Source organism: Bubalus kerabau, chromosome X, assembly GCF_029407905.1.
Source record: "Bubalus kerabau isolate K-KA32 ecotype Philippines breed swamp buffalo chromosome X, PCC_UOA_SB_1v2, whole genome shotgun sequence".
NCBI classification, from domain to species: domain Eukaryota; kingdom Metazoa; phylum Chordata; class Mammalia; order Artiodactyla; family Bovidae; genus Bubalus; species Bubalus kerabau.
Window position 1 is genome coordinate 129,548,637 of NC_073647.1, and position 15,348 is coordinate 129,563,984.

A 15,348-nucleotide genomic window follows, 5' to 3' on the forward strand; every position below is an offset into this window, starting at 1 on the left:
TGGTGTCCACTTCTGAGTAATTTTTCAAAGGAAACAAAAACACTAGGTAGAAAAGATATATGCACCAGCATGCTCATTGCAGCATTATTTACAATAGCCAAGATATGAAAGCAACCTGAATATCTCTCGATAGATGAATAAAATGGATACTTTTATAATATATATAATGGAATATTACTCATCCATAAAAAGGGGTGACATCTTGTGATTTGTGAAAATATGGGTGGACCTAGAGGGTACTTGCTAAGTGAAATAAGCCAGAGAAAGAAAATATAGCATGGTATCACTTGTATGTGGAATCCAAAAAATAAAACAAATGAACAAACAAATTAGAAAATAGACTCACAGAAACAGAGAACAAAATGTTGGTTGCCAGAGCGGAAGAGGGTAGGAGGATGAGTGAAAGAGATGAGGGAGATTAAGAGGTACAAACTTCCAGTCATAAAATAAACAAGGCATGGGACTTCCCTGGTGGTCCAGTGGTTAAGACTCCATGCTTCTAGTGCAGGGGGTATAGGTTCGATCAGAAGCTAAGATCCCACAAGTGGTGTGGCCAATAAATAAATTATTTAAAAAATAAACAAGTCACAGGGATATAATATACAGCACTGGGAATATAGTCAATATATTATAATAATTTTGCACGGTGACAGATGCTAATTAGACTTATTGTGGTGATCATTTTGTAATGTATAAAAATACTGAGTCACTACGTTGTACACTTAAAAGTAAGTTAAGTGTAAATTAATTACACTTCTATTAAAATTTGATTAAATTAAAATATACAGACTTTTTAGTAAATTAGATATTACTGCACATCATATGCTAGCTTAGAAGCATCACTTCTAGTAAAAATGTATGGAAGGGGAAGAAATGACATCAGTCAACAAAACTTAGCAGTTGGAACAGATTCATTCCAATCTGACAAATAAGTCTTTAAAATAAGTATGTGCTAAATGTATTCAAAGGAGTGAATTAGGAAACTTCCCTGGTAGTCCAGGTTAGGACTCTGAGCTTCCACTGCAGGGGTACAGGTTCAATTCCTGGTCAGGAAACTAAGATCCTGCATGCCGTGTAGCATGGCCAAAAAAGAAAAAACAAACAAAAGCCAAAGAGGTAAATTAAGGTATGATTTCCATGAAAATAAAATGAATTACAAACAAAAAGAAAAAGAGAAATAAAACAGAATCAGGTGAAAACTAACCAATTAAAGATTCTAGAAATGAAAGTACTGAGTGAGATTAAAAAAGGTAGTAGTTGAGATAAACCATGTAACAGACAAGAGAAAACAGGTAAATTATTGTTCTTATACACTGCTGGTGGTATTTACATATGGTAATGAAAAAGAATGAAACAATAGTGGTGAATCTCACAAATAGAATGTTGAGTGAAAGAGACCAAAGTTTGCATACTGTATTACTCAGGCTCACTCTTTTGTATTATTAACATATAAACTATTAAAAACATGCAAAACTAACTCTGGTGTTTAGGGTTGCACATTTAAGTGTTAGAACTATAAAGAAAATAAGAAAGTGGTTATGATAAAACTCAAGGCAGCGGTTACCTGAGGGGAAAGGAAAGAGGCTGTGGTTGGGAGTCGCACATAGTGGGTTCTTGGCAGTTCTCTGTTTTTTGACCTGGGTGAGGTTACATGGGGTCTTCATCTTTAATATTTCTTTTTTCTGGCTGTGCAGCATGTGAAAACTTAGTTCCCTGACCAGGAATCGAACCTGGGCCCCTTGCAGTTAAAGTGTGGAGTCTTAATCACTCGACTGCCAGGGAAGTCCCACATGGGTCTTCTTTAATAATAATGTGCTAAGCTGTACATTGATGGTTTATGCATTTTTTTCTACATTTTACATTTCACAATTAAAATGTTTTTGTTTTGTTTGTTTTAAAGAGAAAATTTTGAAATGTAGATACTGAGAAACTCACCAGGGATACAGCACAGAGATACAAAGAGATTAAAAATATATAAAATGGCAGTTAAGAGACATGGAGGGAAGTTCCAATATCCAGACAATAGCAATTCCAGATGAGGATGGAGGCAGTGGTAGAGAAGCAATATTTGAAGAGATAATTGCTGAGAATGTTTCAGAACTGAAGACTTGTATCCAAGTACCTAACAGAATAAGTAAAAATAAATCTAAACTAAGGCATATCATAGTAAAACTGTGGAATGTCAATGATAAGGATATAAAGTTTAAAAACTTTTATATCAGGGCAGCCAAGGTCTGATTGGCAGCAAAAAACGGACGGAAGGGATGTAGCTACAAAAACTGAGATTTTTATATTCACTCCAGAGAGAGGGCACAATAAAGAGAAACCTATAAAGAATAGGCTTATTACCCCAGATTCTATGAACTTTGAAAGGTTGTCCCTCAGCAAGAAAAACCTGGGGGTGGTGAATGGGGACATAAAAGGTCTGGGACCAAAGCAATGATACTGGACACAGAAATTGATAAATATGTCAATTAATATGATTTATGATTGATTGAAAATAGTATGAATTACTGTATGTTTAAGAAAAGGGGGAAATGAAAATTGTAAATTCCATGACTGCTGGTGGAGGTGGTAGGTATAAAGCATTCAAGGTCCTCATCATGGTTGGATGGTTATTAAAAATATTAAACAATTATAAACACTCTTGGAAAAATATATAATTATTATTTTGAAAGTACTACTAAAAAACCCCCAAACAACAATTAGAAATGCCTATGTTGCTTCCTAGTCAGCAGAGGCATAATGAAAGAAGACTAAAAACTAAGAGGGGTAGGCATAGTTTCTGTTTTCAAAGAGGGCACTTTTAAAAATTTTTATTTATTTATTTATTTTGGCCTCACCAGGTGGCTTGTGGGATCTTTGTTCCCTGACAGGAGATTGAAACTCTGCCCCTGGCAGTGAAAGCATGGAGTCCCAGCCACTGGACCACCAGGGAATTCCCCAAAGAGAGTACTTTTGAAAGTAAAGAAAGTTACTTTTTGACACCTCAGATTGCAAAGCCTAGCCAAAATCTGTCAAATTACAGAAATGAGTATTAAATACCTGCTTTATAAGCACTTTCCCCAAAAATGAAGCAGGGCGACTAGATGGAATTTGCATGAATTCACTGAGAAAAAGTTATACCAATCTAGCTTAATTCTCTGCATTCTTTTTTGATTTTTAAAAAAAAATTTTTTGTGAAAAGAGTTAGAAAACATGGAAAAGAAATTCTCTCTGTCATTAACAAACTAGTGTGTGTGTGTTATGGCTGAGTTGCTAGGTTAGCAGAAGGGTGTGACATATGGGGGATGCAGTGAGAAGAACACTGGACTGGGGAGACTGAAGCCCTGAATATTCAGATATATAAGGAAGGAGATGGTCCAGTGGGGCAGCCTAGGCATCTAGACTCTGATGTCCAATAATGTGGATTTGCATCAAACTACCTTGGCCAAATGACTCCAGTTTCACTTGCCTTCTTCATGCATGAAACAAGGGGAGAGCAGGGTGTAGCAAAGCTTGTTGTCATCTAATCCACTGCTTCCCTCAGCTTTAAAATTCTATGAAACTAAAAAAATTTACATGAATCAAAAGAAAATCATATGGTAATATGTAAGCTGGTGCTCTGTGACAACACGGAGGGAGACAGTAGGGAGGGAGGTGGGTTCAGGATGGAGGAGACACATGTATACCTCTGGCCAATTCATACTGATGTATGGCAAAACCCATCACAGTATTGTAAAGTCATTATCCTCCAATTAAAAGAAATAAATTAAAAAAAATCATAAAGCTAATGTGTTAAGTCTCCAGATAAGACAAAACTGGAAGAGTAAGGGTGAAGAATGAAAAAGCATTCAGACTTGTGTCAGAATTGGCTGAAATCACTATCATGAAATTTAATAGGAAGAAACAAAGACCTCAATTTAGATGAACAAAAGATGGTCTGTGCAAATATTAATACAAAATGGCATAGACGTGGCTTGATAATTCATTCAAAAAGAGCTAGATATTTTAATATATGCTCTTGGAGCCAATGATATGATGGGATGATTAGATTAAATTAATGAACTCTCAGGCTAGAGTAGCAGAAACAGTATTTATGGTCATGGAGGCACAAATCCCACAGTGGGCATATTTCATTTTATTATTTTTTAAACATTTATTTATTTGGCTGCACAGGGTCTTAGCTGCAGCATGTGGGATCTAGTTCCCTGACCAGAGTTAAACCTGGGCCCCCGGCATTGGAGCATGGAGTCTTAACCACTGGACAACCAGGGAAGTCCCAGGAATACCTTATTTTACTGTGCTTCCCAGATACTAGGTTTGTTTGGTTTTTTTTCCCCCACAAATTGAAGGTTTGTGGCAACCCTGCACAGAGCAAGTCTACTGGTACCATTTTTCTAACATTTGCTCACTTTGTATCTCTGTGTCACATTTTGGTAATTCTAGCAATATTTCAAATTTTATTATATTTGTTAAGGTGATCTGTGATTAGTGATTTTTGGTGTTACTACTGTAATTGTTCTGGGATGCCACAAATTGTTCCTATATAAGACGGCGAACTTAACGATAAATGTGTATGTATGTTCTAACAGCTCCACCGACTGGCCATTCCCCATTTCTCTACTTCTCCTCAGACCTCCCTATTCCCCGAGATGGAACAATATTGAAATTAGGTGAATTAATAACCCTACAATGACCTCTAAATGATGCTCAAGTGAAACAAGGAGTCCCATGTCTCACTTTAAACCAAAAACTCAATAGAAATAATTAAACTAGTGAGGAAATAATATCTAAAGCTGAGATAGGCTGAAAGCTAGGCCTCTGGCACCAAATGGTTAGCCAAGTTGTGAATGCAAAGGAAAACCTGAAGTAAATTAAAAGTGCTATTCCAGTGAACACACGAATGATAAAGAAGTGAAACAACTTTACTGCTGATATGGAGCAAGTCTGAGTGATCTGGATAGGAGATCAAATGAACCACAACATTCCCTTAAGCCAGAGCAAGGCCCTAACTCTCTTTAATTCTATGAAGGCTGGAAGAGAAGAAGCTTCAGAAAAAAATGTTTGGAGCTAGCAGAGGTTGGTTCACGTAGTTTAAGGAAAGAAATTGTCTCTGTAACATAAAAGTGTGAGGTGAAGCAGCAAGTGGTGATGTAGAAGCCACAGCAAGCTATCCAGAAGATCTAGCTAAGGCCATTAATGAAGGTGGCTACGAAACAACACATTTTCAATGTAGATGAAATAGCCTTATATTGGAAGGAAAGGCATCTGAGACTTTCACAGCTGGAGAGAAGAAGTCAATGTCTAACTTCAAAGCTTCAGAGGATAGGCTCTCTCTCTTGTTAGGGGCTAATGCAGCTGGTGACCTTAAGTTGAAGCCAATGTTCATTTACCACTCTGAAAATCCTAGGGTCCTTAAGAATTACAGTAAATCTACACTGCTTGTGCTCTATAAATGAAACAAGAAAGCTTAGATGACAGCACATCTGTTCACAACATGAAGTGCTGAATATTTTAAACCCACTGTGGAAACATAATGCTCAGAAGAGGATTCCCTTCAAAATATGAAGGGAACTGACAATGTATCTGGTCACACAAGAGCTCTGATGGAGACCTACATTAAGATTCATGTTGTTTTCCTGCCTACTAATGCAACATATGGGCTTCCCTGATGGCTCATGGATAAAGAATCTGCCTGCCAATGCAAGAGATATGTGTTTGATCCCTGGGTTGGGAAGATCCCTTGGAGAAGGCAATGGCAACCCACTCCAGTATTCTTGCCTGGAGAATCACATGGACAGAGGAGTCTGGTGGGATACAGTCCATGGGGTCAAGAAGAGTTGGACACGACTAAGTGACTAAACAACAACAACAACTCAGTATACATTCTGCAGCCCATGAATCAAGGAGTAATTTTGAATTTCACCTCTCACTGTTTTAAGAAAGACAACTTGTATGGCTACAGTTGCCATAGACAGTGATTTCTCTGATGAATCTATCCTGGGCAAACTATAATGAAAACCTACTAGAAAGGATTCACCATTCTAGATGCCATAAGAACATTTGTAATTCATATGAAGAGGTCAAAATTACATTAACCAGAGTTTAGAAGAAGTTCACTCCATCCCTCATGGATGACTTTGAGAAGTTCAACACTGTTTCTAGGAAGTAACTAAAATTAACGAGAACTAGAATTGGAAATGGAGCTTTTTTGTGACTGAATTGTTGCAAAGTCATGATAAAGCTATAGCGACTGAGAAGTTGCTTTTCATTCTTACAGATAACACATTCATTTTGATATATGGCAAAACCAATACAATATTGTAAAGTTAAAATAAAATTTTAAAAAAAGAAAATAAATAAAAAGGCATATTTATGAAAAAAAAAAAAAAAAAAAACACTGATTTTCCTTAGCTTTGAATGTCTGTCATATTATCTATACTGATTGAAATGTACTTACTTCTAATGCATAATATACGGGTTTATCTCTGCCGAGTTTGTAAGCCACTGTGGTCAGAAGGCCATGTTCAGAAAATACACACTGTAGGAAAGAGAAAAAGAGTTAACAGCCAGGAAAACAAAAAGACAGCATAAGAAGATTTTTAAAGCAAAAATGATCTAGTTATAATTCAATAAACATGACAATTTAGAAAATATATCTTAAAAATAAAAATTACCAGTATTAAGAACAATACACTTGGGAGACTGGGATAGAGATATATATACTACTATATATAAAACAGATAACTAATAAGGATAACTAATAGCAAGGAAACTCTACTCAACACTCTGCAATGACCTACATGGGAAAAGATCTTTAAAAAGTGGACATTCTTTGCTGTACACCTGAAACTACCACAACATTATAAATCAACTATTAACTTCAATAAAAAATTATTTTAAAAAGAACAATACACTCAAATAGTAAAAAAAGTTTATCCCTTGTTGGAAATTGGACTTGAATTAAGAATCTGACAAGCTCCTAGTGAGATATTCTACTAACACAATTAAAAACACACATATAAAAGTTAAAGAACCTAAAATGGTTCTTACAAGAATGCTTCAAATGTAGTGATACTCATCATTTTTATTGAGCTCTAAATTAAACCCTGATAAAAAATTTTTAAAAAGCTGCTGACTCAAAAGTTACTTAATAGCAAATTATGTTCAAGTATTATTTATATGAAGTTAAAGAAGACTTCCATTAATCTTTTAATTTGAAAAACACCAACCTTACGGCCTGTATTACATAGTAAGAAGCAGCCTGTTCCATACCTACAGTTAGGGGAAGAATGAACAGTAGGACAATTTTATTAAAAGTAAATGCTGAAATGTTAATAATACAACATTGACATTTAACATAGAACAATAAAAGAAATTAAATTTTTGGAAAAGTTTCAAAAGTTAACAAATATCAATACACTCTTGGAATAATGTTTTAAAGAACAGTCTAGGGACTTCCCTGGTGGCCCAGTGGTAAAGAATTCTCCTGCCAATGCAGAGAACACTGGTTTGATCCCTGGTCTGGGAAGACCCCACATGCCACAGGGCAACTAAGCCCATGTGCTACAGCTACTGAGCCCACATGCCTCAAAGCCCGTGCTCTGCAACAAGATAAGCCAACCCAATGAGAAGCCCAAGCACCACTAGAAAGTAGCCCCCACTTGCCACAACTAGAGAAAGGCTGCACAGCAACCAAGACCCAGCATGGCCAAAAATAAACAAAATATTTTAAAAATATGTGCTTCCTTAAAGAAAAAAGTCTAGAATAAAATGTACTTAGTGGAATCCTAATGGAAAAACTCAACATTCAAAACACTAAGATCATGGCATCCAGTCCCATCACTTCATAGCAAATAGATGTGGAAAAAATGGAAACAGTGACAGACTTTATTTTCTTGGGATCCAAAATCACTGCAGATGGTGACTGCAGCCATGAAATTACAAGAGGCTTGCTCCTTGGAAGAAAAGCTATGACAAATCTAGACAGCATATTGAAAAGCAGAGATATCACTTTGCCTAAAAAGGTCCATATGGTCAAAGCTGTGGTTTTTCCAGTAGTCATGTACGGATGTGAAAGTTGGACCATAAAGAAGGTTGAGCGCCAAAGAATTGATGCTTTCAAACTGTGGTGCTGGAGAAGACTCTCGAGAGTCCCTTGGATAGCAAGGAGATCAAACCAGTTAATCCTAAAGGAAATCAACTCTGAATATTCATTGGAAGGACCAATGCTAAAGCTGAGGTTCCAATACTTTGGCCATCTGATGCAAAGAGCCAACTCATTGGAAAAGACCCTGATGCTGGGGAAGATTGAGGGCAGGAGAAGGGGACGGCAGAGTATGAGATGGTTTCATGGCATCACCGACTCAATGGACATGAGTTTGAGCAAGCTCCAGGAGTTGGTGATGGAAAGGGAAGCCTGGCATGCTGCAGTCTATGGGGTCGCAAAGAGTCGGACACGACTGAGTGACTGAACAACAATGAAAAAATGCAAGTATAGTATTTGGAGCTTAGTCGTAACCCAGGTTCATGTTTATATTAATAAAATAGCACTGAGTTACAATAAATCCTAAATTCTCTCACAGTTACATCTCTGCTAATCCACATGGAGTGAAACATCATGGCTAATAGCCATTCAGCAATGGGGCAGGCCAGCCTAGCTCCATCATTGAAAGTGAAAGTGAAAGTGAAGTCACTCAGTCGTGTTCGACTCTTTGCGACCCCATGGACTGTAGCCTATCAGGCTCCTCCATCCATTGGATTTTCCAGGCAAGAGTGCTGGAGTGGATTGCCATTTCCTTCTTCAGGGGATCTTCCTGACCCAGGAATCAAACCTGGGTCTGCCGCATTACAGGCAGACACTTTACTGTCTGAGCCATTAGCTCCATAATTAGGCAGTCGTAAACCTCTGGCATGAAGAGGGTGTAGGTCCAGCATGGGTGAAAAGTGTAGCTGGACTTTGGCACAAGAGTAGCTAGGAGGGAAAAGCTATTGCTGATCTATCTTCTCCCTTCCCTACGCAGGATAGGGTGTTCTAACAGTGTTCCGAGAGTCAGAGCCAGCACGTAGCACAGCTGCCGGGGAAGAACTGAATTTACTTTGTGGCGGCCTTATCAGCAAAAGCTTTGGACTCTGCAACAAATCTGGCACTTGGACACGCACGAGTGGTTCTGAATTGTGCCGAGCAGATAAGTGGTTCAAGCTGATATCAGCAAGGGTCCCATGGCAACACTTTTCAAATAAGTTGGCTGTCATCCCTGGCTCACCACAGCTGTCCTAACCTGCCTGGGATTCCCTCCCCACAGGCCTTGCTGCTGTGCTCTGTGACATTCATTAGCCCAGGTGGGAGAAGGGGGAGGCCTCAGCCCAGGGGTGCGCAGACAGATCCCAGCAGATGCTGCTATTAATATTAGTCAGTGCTAAGCCAACAGACCCCACTGGCTGTGTTTGTCTTATGGAGCAAACAGAATGGAGGCAATTTTTTCTGAAAAACATCTTTCCAGGAACCACTGATGTGAAGAAGAATTCGCCCAAGACCATCCATCTCTTTTGCTTGATTCAAGCATGATTGTGGGCTGCTTGATGACCAGCCAGCACATTCAGGGAGCATGGCATCCATCAGTATCTACCTCAGTTTTCAAAGACACCAGTAGGCGAGAGTACTGGAATGGGTTGCCATTGCCTTCTCTGCAAGTAACACTAGGTTCAGGTAATAATACATTTATGAAGTCAAAACACATAAATCTCTACGGACCTTTTTACTTCTGTGATGCTGAAAAAGCTACATGTTTTAAGTCAATCTCCGTGAACAAATATTCATAAAAGTGGAAGTTAATTATCTGTTCCACACTTTATAAAGGAGAAATCTGTACTGATTTAGTCCCCATATAAACACTACGTATACTGAATAGTAGTGTACAAGTCCTAAATTACAAAATTGACACAGAGGCTCAAGGTACTTCATAGAAGTAAATTCTTAAGTTCATGTACACTTAATAAGTAATTAATGAGCATTATCAACACATGAAGAGACTTCTTTGCTACATTTAGGCCACAGCATTTTTTTTTTTTTTTGTGGCCAAGCAGTATGTGGGATCTTAGTTCCCCAACCAAGGATAGAACCCAAGCCCCCTGCAGTAGAAACTTGGAGTCTTAACCACTGGACCAAAAGGAAGTCCCTAGGCTACTGCTTTCAAAGCCATATATAGCCAATTATTTTCCTCTCAAATGTTGTTTTTTTCTTCCCAGTCATCAAAAATATATGGGTTTTTCAGCATTTATATGATCTACCAATCCTTTCTCAAGACAGTGGGGGTGGTGGGGTAGGGGTGTGTGAGTGAGTGGTCCTAGTTGAATCTGTGGAAGAGACAGGAGGCCTCTGCTACTATACTTAGAGCCTCTGGGAGAGAGGAGGCGCTTAAAACACAAGCTTAAATTAAAAACACAAAGAAACAAAATTCCCCAAAGTTGGAAAGATCCTATTAATCTAACTAACTGTCTACTTCACTCCCCCTTCCTGGATGGTTGCCTTTTTGCATAGCACATTCTGTCCTGCTGTCTCTATCATCTACTTACCTGCATCTCTTCCGACCATTTGTAACCTGGCTTCCATCTTGAGCATTCTATTAAAGCTTCATTCTTGGAGGTCACTACAGAAGACCTGATTTCTATGTCCTTTTTGTTCTATTTTGCACTGCTGACCAGGCCCCTCTCTTAAAGAGAGACCCTGGATCTCCACATTAATGACTCACTACATTCTATTTGTCTGAATTCTCCATCCAGTCATCTCTTCCTTCTTCTAAATATCTCCTCTACCTATATACTTTTTCTTGGTAATTTCATCAATTCTTATTGCTTAAAAAATCACCTCTAAATATGGGAAAATAAAAATCTATACTTTTATACTACATTCATTCCCCATGACCATGTATGTATAATGTATAGCCTACCAGTATCACCAACGTATCCCAAACACAAAGTCTTCTACTTGAACCCATTCCATACTTTGGCTACATCTAACCACTGGGATCAGCTGACTAGACTCCATACCTGCTTCCTGTCTCGTGTTCCTCTGCAGTGCCATGGACATCCACCCATACCTCCATCTCAGTCCTCCTCATCCTTCATAGTCCTTGTTGCTGTTACTGAGATGCTGTAGCAGCCTCCATGTCCTCTCTGCCTCTAGTTTTTCCTCACTTTATTTTTTAAAAAATTTTAGTTATTTATTTTTGGCTATGCTGGGTCTTCATTGCTGAGTGGGCTTTACCTAGTTGCAGCAAGTGGGGGCTCCTCCCTAGTTACAGTGCTAGGGCTTCTCATTGTGGTGGCTTCTCTGGTTGTAGAGCACAGGCTCTAGGTGCGGGAGCTTCAGTTGTTGCAGTATGTGGCTCAGTAGTTGCGGCTCCTCGGCTCTCGAGCACAAGCTCAGCAGTTGTGGCACAGGGGCTTAGTTGCTATGCGGCATGTGGGATCTTCTGGGATCAAGGATCAAACCGTGACTTCTGCATTGGGAGGCAGATTCTTTACCACGGAACCACCAGGGAAGCCCTCTCCTCACTTTAACCCAGGACTGCCGTATCATTAATGAACAGCTCCAGTCATCTCTGAATAGAAGCCCCCAAACCTTCAGGAAGTATCTCTTACTCTGGAATTTAGGGTGTCACACCAACTTAGCCTTATTTCCCCACAATCACTTCCCTACCCAACTGTTCTCTACATTCTCTAAATAAATTTTCCATTTCTTTCTCTAAATAAGTTTTCCATTTCCTTATTTGCATCTTGGTTCAGTGTTCCACGTGTTCACCAATACTGCTCAGTCTTCAAAATGTCTCACTACTAACAATCTTTGTGATTTTTCTTCCCTCCCTTTGAAACCCAACAGCAGTACTTCCAAGTTTCTTATGGCACATAAGTTCTGATCTATACTATGATGAACTGTATATCTGTGATCTTTTCCTTCAGGAAGAGAAACATGAGCCAAAGATCTTACAATTCTTCCCCTCTTTCAACCTGCAGGGGCTGCTGAGGCACTCAGCCTGCCCTCCCTAAATTAAATCCCGCATTTCCGGAATTGGCTGATAATGCTTAAGAGGGAGGGGAGCATAAACAGAAACAAAATCAGGCAACTTTACTGGGCACCTCCCATGTGCTCTACAGTGTCAGGTACTTGCCAAAGAGAGATAGCATCTGCTTTACTAGCATTAGGGTGCCAGGCAGAGGAGGAAAGAAGAGGGTAGTGGGGATAGCCTACTTTTCTATCTATCATTTCTCTGACTCCTGACTTAGCTACCTGGAATCCAGAATTCAAAGAATATGTTTCTAGACCCACAGGATACCATGCATGACCTGTGAAGAATTTTCCTATCTCTCTTTTCAGAAAAACTGTCACCCAAATGTCACACTTTTGCATGAGGACTTCTGACCCTACTAGAGTATAAGAACACTACATCTAAAATACAGAGACATTCCGTTACTGACAAAAAGGAGAATGTAAGCAGTGAAGTTAACATTAATGAGAGAATTAGAAAACGCTCATCAGGACTTCCCTGGCGGTCTGGAGGTTAAGACTCCACACCGTCACTGCAGAGGGTGTGGGTTTGACCCCTGGTCCGGGAACTAAGGTCCCACATACTGTGGGGTGTGGCCAAAAAAAGAATCCTCGAGATATAAACCATTAAAAGTAGACAGCCTGCTGCCAGGGCTATGGAAATCTTTTCCACACAGGGGACAGTAAAGTATAAAGGTCAAGTGCTCTAAATCGAATCAGCTGGATTTGGATGCAAAGACTGCTTTCCTCACTTATTAGCTTAACTTCTCTGAGTATCTGTTTTTCTCATCCTAAAGTGGGAGTCATCTTATCACTCTTAAATATGGGGCTTGTTACAGACTACATGTGTGACTATTAAGAAGATAAGATGAGAAGAAAAATGCACCAAATCTCTACTTCTGTCATTCCTTCTGCTTTGTGTTGAGGCAGAAACTTCAAATGATGGGGGAAAAGCATAGTGCCAGAGAAATAACTTTGAAAAATCCCACAAAAATATGACTTTGAAATTAGTGAGAAAGTCTTGTGCAGGAACAATATGTTGAAAATTAGAGTTTCATTGTGGCTTTCTTCCCTCTGCTCAGCCTCCCTCCAACAACCTCTGCAAAGGGCAAGAATTTTTTTATTTAATTTAATTTATTAAATTTTTTATTATTTAAAATTTTTTTAAAAATTGTATTCATTTTGGCTGCCTGTACGGCATGTGGGGTTGTCACGTTCCCTGACTAGGGATCGAACCCATGCCTCCTACGTTGGACATGTCTCAGTCTTAACCACTGGACCACCAGGGAAGTCCGTCCAAAGGCAAAAATACTTTAAACCAGCATTTAGTTTCTGTATGGGAAAGGTTTTGAATTTTATACATTAAGGTTTTCACAAGCTTCATCAGTGTGTTTACATATGCCATGGTTTGATTTATGTGAAGGAGATGAAGAAAAACAAATGGCAAAAAGTGTAAACATATATAACGGTACTGGCACTCTTGAACTATTAATTTTCGGTCTGGAGAAACTTCAAAAGCTTTTCCTCATTCTAAACACCAAAGGGAAAAACAAACAAATGAGACCCCCTTGGTTTGCAGGTCTGTTTCTTAAAACTCACGTGTTTTTGGCTTGTCCATCTTGGAAGCACATTTGTCCTACCAACGCAGCAGACTGGTCTCCCAAACACTGAAAGGATATATGACAGTAAAGAATACTAAGACAATATTATCCATTTTCTTTTTAGGAGACCCATAAGATTTATTTTTTCTTCTTCATTTAAGAAGGAGCGAATTGTCTTATATTCTTTGTATTGCTTCCATTTGGCCATTGCCCTATGTGTTAATGCTCCGAACAGGGATAGGAAGGGAGAGTTAGAATTAATTTACTCAACAAAATTCTTAATAGCCCACACTGCGTCCCGTCAAAACAAGAATTAGCCAATTCTTCTGCTCTTACTTATTTTCCATAGTTAAAGAAGGAACAGATTGATTAAGGCAAGCCAGAACATGAAAGGGGGTGGGGTAGGGAGGTGGTAGGGAGATGTTCGGTGATGAAACTTACCCCAGATATTGGCACACCTTCCAAGGCCCCAGCTTTCTAATGAAATTTTAAAAAAGGATTATGAATAATCACAAATTTGGCTCTACTAACATAACTGTAATAGAAATGAACACAAATAGCAACATGCCAGAGCATGTGGGCAGACAAGACAAAGCAAGTGTTTCAACTACATGAGTGGTTCAGAGAGAGAGATACTAGAAATATTCCTTGAAGAGACATGGACATGAAACACTGGACAGGGAGCCAGGAGATGCAGGATCTACTCCTGGTTAGTTAGTTAGTCACCGAGCAGGCTGCTGAAACTTCTCTATACCTCAATTTATTCATCTACAAAATGGGCCTGAGCTTATATGAATGCCACAGACCATTAGTTCTTTGCTATTATTGCTGTTACTATGAACAGACTAATACATCCTTCATAATGAACACAGAGCTATCAAACCAGCACAGAACATGTTTATTTTGGAAGGCTGAATTTTACCAACTGTTCTTCCTACCCAAACTGCTCTTGATAAATAAGAAACAAGAGAGAGGTTCAGGAATGGGGCATTATTTGTTCATAGCCAACATCATTCTTCAAGTTTTCATAAGCAAGAGTTAATTTGTGTCATGAATAGTGGTTTTGATTTTGAGCCAGTATGGCTAGCACTCTAAGGAAAAAATGAGATTTAAGTGGCTGACTGTGAACTTTACCAAATTTAATTTTGAAAAAAATACTTACACTAATACAAACCAACATGTAGTGATATCAAGGAATTAGGGGAAAGGAATATGATCCCCAAAGTACCTGTGATGTATTGGATTGGCTTAAAAGTTCATTTGGGTTTTTCCATATCATCTTACAGAAAAACCTGAACAAACAGTATGATGAACCTGATATTCGGAAGAGTACCAAACAAAAGCTTTCACCTGACCTTCCAGCCTGCCATTTCTCTGGGAGCTTTGGGTTCCCCCTCTGTGATAGCTAGGGGAAGAAGAGAAGGCACCTCACACAGCTATGGTTAGGAAGTAAGAGCATGCATGTGGAAACCATTCACAAAATAGAAAATACCCACTAGATAGTGGGGTGATATTTTATTTCTTTTATGCTTTTGGGTTAGTCCAAGACCTTTTATTTACTGTATATATTCTTGGACAATCTGAACCTGGCTTATAAGTGAAAGTGAATCAGGAAACCTAGAGACTGGATATGTAAGGTATTCAGATACTGGAAGAAGTCTTTGCTTACACTATTCAAGTTATTATCAAACTACCAGCAGAATCTACTATGTGTGGTCA

The 15,348-nt window shown here is 38.8% G+C and overlaps 1 protein-coding gene across 5 annotated transcripts in view; it reads right to left on the minus strand.

The window, feature by feature from the left end:
• The window catches only part of GK (glycerol kinase), a 74,924-nt gene that overhangs the window by 18,283 nt on the left and 41,293 nt on the right, over nt 1–15,348 (minus strand). For all 5 annotated transcript variants that reach the window (XM_055564283.1, XM_055564280.1, XM_055564281.1 and 2 more), the window contains 4 exons: nt 14,071–14,106; nt 13,628–13,695; nt 7,215–7,257; nt 6,443–6,523 (listed from right to left, as the gene is read on the minus strand). In XM_055564283.1, coding sequence (XP_055420258.1) covers nt 6,443–6,523; nt 7,215–7,257; nt 13,628–13,695; nt 14,071–14,106 — 228 coding nt within the window. The remainder of the gene's footprint in view (nt 1–6,442; nt 6,524–7,214; nt 7,258–13,627; nt 13,696–14,070; nt 14,107–15,348) is intronic.